This window comes from Pygoscelis adeliae, unplaced genomic scaffold, assembly GCF_000699105.1.
Source record: "Pygoscelis adeliae isolate BGI_AS28 unplaced genomic scaffold, ASM69910v1 Scaffold391, whole genome shotgun sequence".
Taxonomy (NCBI): domain Eukaryota; kingdom Metazoa; phylum Chordata; class Aves; order Sphenisciformes; family Spheniscidae; genus Pygoscelis; species Pygoscelis adeliae.
Genome location: NW_008824108.1, coordinates 208028 through 213346, shown reverse-complemented (window position 1 = coordinate 213346; position 5319 = coordinate 208028). Strand labels below are relative to the sequence as shown.

At 36.5% G+C, this 5319-nt stretch overlaps 1 protein-coding gene across 1 annotated transcript in view; it reads left to right on the top strand.

The window, feature by feature from the left end:
• YES1 (YES proto-oncogene 1, Src family tyrosine kinase) overlaps positions 1-5053 on the top strand; it is a 17974-nt gene extending 12921 nt beyond the window's left edge. Inside the window, exons 8-11 of the mRNA XM_009334189.1 lie at positions 337-413; positions 1323-1476; positions 2051-2182; positions 2980-5053. Coding sequence (XP_009332464.1) covers positions 337-413; positions 1323-1476; positions 2051-2182; positions 2980-3188 — 572 coding nt within the window. The 3' untranslated portion in view covers positions 3189-5053. The remainder of the gene's footprint in view (positions 1-336; positions 414-1322; positions 1477-2050; positions 2183-2979) is intronic.
• Positions 5054-5319: the final 266 nt, after the last annotated feature.

Here is a 5319-nt window from a genome sequence, read left to right as displayed (position 1 = left end):
GTCAATACCAGGAATATTGGGAAAAATCCTTATGTATTGCCATATAATCATCAAGTGGCAGTCTTTTATTAGTGTTCAGTTATCTGAATTATTGAAATGGATTCCAAAATACTTGGATAAAACTTGACACTAACTAGTTATCAGGGCAGAGTCAACTACAGGCATAGTCATTGAGAGTCATGTATTCTGTTAAATAACGGGTTTTCAAACACAGATTTTGGGAGATGAATGTGTAATTCATAATGTCTAGGGAAAAAAAAGTCATTCATGTTTTCAGGTCAAATTAATGTTTTGAGTTTTTCCTTCCCCCCCCCCCAAATGTGTCATCTTTTACAGGCAGCTTGCTAGACTTCCTTAAAGAAGGAGAAGGGAAATATTTAAAACTCCCACAGCTGGTCGACATGGCTGCTCAGGTACATTGGATAAACCAAGAAAATTGTATTTTGTGCTTAGAGAAGAGATTTAAAACTATATGAGATATCAACTAAATGTAAATATTGAACATTAGGGAAGTGATGGTGCCCCTGTACTCGGCACTGGTGAGGCCGCACCTTGAATACTGTGTTCAGTTTTGGGCCCCTCACTACAAGAAGGATGTTGAGATGTTGGAACGTGTCCAGAGAAGGGCAACGAGGCTGGTGAGGGGTCTGGAGAACAAGTCTTATGAGGAGCGACTGAGGGAACTGGGGTTGTTTAGCCTGGAGAAAAGGAGGCTGAGGGGGAGACCTCATCGCTCTCTCAACTACCTGAAAGGAGGTTGTAGCGAGGTGGGTGTCGGTCTCTTCTCCCAAGTAACTAGCGATAGGATGAGAGGAAATGGCCTCAAGTTGCACCAGGGGAGGTTCAGATTGGACGTGAGGAAAAATTTCTTTACTGAAAGAGTAGTTAAACATTGGAACAGGCTGCTTGGGGAAGTGGTTGAGTCACCATCCCTGGAGGTATTTAAAAGACGTGCAGATGAGGCACTTAGGGACATGGTTTAGTGGGCATGGTGGTGTTGGGTTGACGGTTGGACTTGATGACCTTAGAGGTCTTTTCCAACCTTAATGATTCTATGATTCTAACACTCTGGCTATTGTATGCTGTTCTGTCTTGCATCTTCTGTTGTAGGTTTGTAACTTGTCAAAAAGAGTCTAGTTCCCAATTAGCAGATACTGTATAGCCAGACACGCTCTAACCGGTGCTGTCACGAGCTCTTGCTATGCTATACTTCCTATACTTATACAATGAGAATGGAGCTAAAGTAAAGGGGTACAGCTTAATGCTTGGGATAAATGTATATAGTCATGAAAAATAATCTTTAATAAAACTTTATTTTTAAGATTGCTGATGGCATGGCTTACATTGAAAGAATGAACTACATCCACAGGGATCTCCGGGCAGCTAACATTCTTGTAGGAGACAATCTTGTGTGTAAAATAGCAGACTTTGGTTTAGCGAGGTTAATAGAGGACAATGAATACACCGCAAGACAAGGTAAGACCAATTTATTCACTGAATAAATAAGACCAGTTACCTTCAAATTACTTAGCACTATTACATTTAGCAGAATGTGTCTGTGTATTCTGTCCGCATGAATAAAGATTATGCATATAAGCGTGCTTTCACAGCTATGTTTAGGTGTCCCCCTTACCTAAGTGCAATTTTAAAAAGCATTTTAATGTTCAAAATTATCTGGCAGCTTGCTTACGTTTTCAAAAAATGTTTTTAGTTATTTTTTCGGGTAAAACTTGCTCCGGTTTGAAGAGAGCTCAGATTCCAGAGAGGTTGCTCATCAGATTCTGAAGATCATCCCACTTTTTGAAATATATTTAATTAGGAATCCCAGATGTCTTAAGTGCTTCCAAAAATTGTAGCCAGTAGTTGCTGTCCTAGTTTGAAACTGCTTTCCAGTTTGAAGTATTAAAATACTAACCCACTTCGAATTTTGTCAACAAAGCAAAATGTAAAAACTTTTTGAGTGCAGTATTCTTTTTAAAATATTTCTAAGTGTGAGCAAATGATGCATAAGCAAGGGAAAATTGAGTATCTGTCTCTCCAATGTTCGTAGGAGCTAAATTTCCAATTAAATGGACCGCTCCGGAAGCAGCACTGTATGGTCGGTTTACAATCAAGTCGGATGTGTGGTCATTTGGAATTTTACTGACAGAGCTGGTAACAAAGGGGAGAGTGCCATATCCAGGTAAGAGGAAAATTTAATAGATTTTTCTTTTCTTTGTTGTATTCTGTGCTTATGAAGTTACCTTTTGTATTTTTCGCCTTCATTCAGAGCCCACAGTTGACAAGCAGAGACGAAAACTTAGTCATGCTTCACCGGTTCCTTTGTTCACAAAGCTACTTTGTTTTATTTACAGATTAACTATTATATATTTTTCAAGTGTTTTAGGATAATAGCATTTGTAAATGTGACTGATAGTTCATTTCAGATTAGTGGGTATCCTTATGTTTTCCTATCTGTTTGTTCCTGAAATTTCTACTTTTGACATTTTCCCAGGCTACAGTGAGCATCGGTAGAGTGAACCTGCTGGACCGGTTTTTGAAACTAAACATATGTAACATATTTTGTCAGATATTTTGCTGTGACTGGAATTTGTAAGGCAGTTCTGTTAGGTATAAAATGCCTTTTTCTTGGCCTGATTTCAAATTAAGTGGTCCTTGAATGGAACCTAAGGCAGGCAGAAGGAATTTGTGCTTGAGTCTCCTTTTTGAAAGGACAGGCCCAAGGCAGTGGGAAAGTATACAATTGAGAAAATATACAAATGGAAGAAGGACCAGGTATTGAGGAATAACCAGTGTAATGAAATCATTTTCAGGAAATGTATTTAATGCAAAATGTAAAAAATTCATTCATTATAAAGTGCGTTCATTAAAGGTTCCGTTATGGTAGATTTGCGTGCATTGCGGCTGGAGACACTTGAAAAACTCTGAGAAACTGTTCTTTGCATAATGTCATTCAGAGCTGACGTGCTTTCCTTTTAGGGATGGTGAATCGGGAAGTTCTGGAACAAGTGGAGCGTGGATATAGGATGCCTTGCCCACAAGGCTGCCCAGAGTCTCTCCATGAGTTAATGAAACTGTGTTGGAAGAAGGACCCTGATGAGAGACCAACATTTGAATATATACAGTCTTTCTTGGAGGACTACTTTACTGCTACAGAACCACAGTACCAGCCTGGAGACAATTTATAAGCCAACAGTCTATGTAACATGCACAAATCTGCCAAATGTAAAAGACTTGCAAAGAATTCCTGACATCTATAAGGAATCAAAGGAAAGAAAATCTTCGCTACTTTGCATGCTCTTAATGGCAAACTGGAATTTCATAATGCAGTTGCACAAAACCACTTTTAAAGTGTTATAATCTAATTTACCAATGACATGTTTTTATTTTTTTTCCTCTTTCCCAACTTATTTTCAGGGTCCAAAGGAAGCTTACTGAAAATACGGGGTAGAAAAATGAGTGTTGGTGTGAACAATAGCAGAAAAACCAATGTTTCAAATCCTTTATTTTCCCAACATTTGATAATCATTCTACTAAAGAGGGAATTGTCTGGAATTAGTGATCTTGGGGTAAGACATTTTTAAAGCAAAAGAACTTTGTGGGACCAAGTAATTCTATTCCAGTTCTGTAAAACTCCCTGTGTTCAAAATCACATGTGTGTGCCCCCCCCCAAAAAAATAGATGGTACAACTGTATTTGATATATAGTCTTGATCTTTAAGCTTCCTCTTGCATGGACTTAATTAGGGTAGGCAGGTTAAAAGAGAAATTGGAACAACGAATGACAAACTTGATCTAAATGGTAGACCTCAATAGTGAAATTAGAGAGCATAATGCACTGTGTTAATACTTGTATTAATATAACTGGAAAGTAGCATGAGAGATTTTTCTTTTTTTCTTTCTGCATAGCTAATTAAGAATAATGAAGGTAACTAGAAAATGGGGTAATATTTTATAAAATTGTGTTGATAAAGTATGATGATATTTGAACTTGAAGCTATGTAATACAATCAGGGGGGGAAAGCCTTTAATCTTTTAAGCTCCAGTCCAACAGCGAGCTTTTGTATGGGAAGACGACCTGAACAAAGCTCACCGGGAAAGCAAGGCTGAAGCTGGTAAATGGCCACTTTTTAGTCCTTTTTCAGAGACGGGTTTGGTACTGTTGTATGTGGCTTACATGTGTTAACAAGGGCGGGTGCCACAAATGCTAGCTGTCACTAGTTCAGGGATTTGATTGCACTTTTGCTTTTCTTGACTATTAAGACACACTTACACGCAGTTGTTCTTCCCACTTCTGCCCTTCCTACAGAATTATTTAACTAAAAATAAACAGAAGAAAATGTGAAAGTTTAAAAACTAAAGGGATAAAATATATTTAATATTGTCCGAATATAGTGACATTGAAATTTGCTGGCATTCAGCCCAGCTGACACTACATCTAGATTTATTTTCTTTGGCTACTCACATATCAAGCAATAACATCATGTCTTTTACTCAACAATTTGCATGAGGTTCTTGAATTTCTGATCAAGCTTGTGTACTTTAATTTTGAAACACTAAACTCTTACTTAGCTACCAGGTTGGAATTCATATTATCATTGTCAAGCTATCCAACAAATGAATTTCAGAAAAGCTGGTAATATAGTTCTGGTACTAAACTTAACATTCTTCATGGGTTTACACTACATTGAATCCAACTACCAAACAGATCTTTGTAAGAACAGTGCCATCGTTTTTCATTTTCCCTCATCATCTCTCATCACCTATACATCTGTGGTTATCAAATTTTAAAAGGGCTTTATGTAAGAAAAACAAAAATAAAACAAAAAAAAAACCACACACAAAAAATAATCAAAAAACCCAAAAAATACAATGGAATTTTAATTTTTCTAAATATTTTAAAATTAATAACACAATCATATGAGTTTATGTATTAATACAGTTATAACAAAAAAATGCCAAAAATGACACTGGCATTGTTTGGATTTTTAATTACTGAATGGAACAGTTCATTGTAATAACACTTGTATAGTAAAGGAATAAAACACTAACTTAATGAACGTGTTCATTGTAAATGGTTGTGTATTATAAGACTTCTCCAAAAGAGTTTGTATGTTTATGAAAATTTATTTGTTTCACCTGAAGACCTTGATGTGGTTCTTACCCTAACAGAGTTTAAAATTCACATTCACACTTTTTATATAAATAGTAATAAGTTTAATTATGTAACTAAGTATTTTTATAAAGTATGGCATTGTTGAACTGTTTTGCAGAATTGGTTCAAAATAAATTTCTCCTTGATTGCATCTGCTTATTTGGG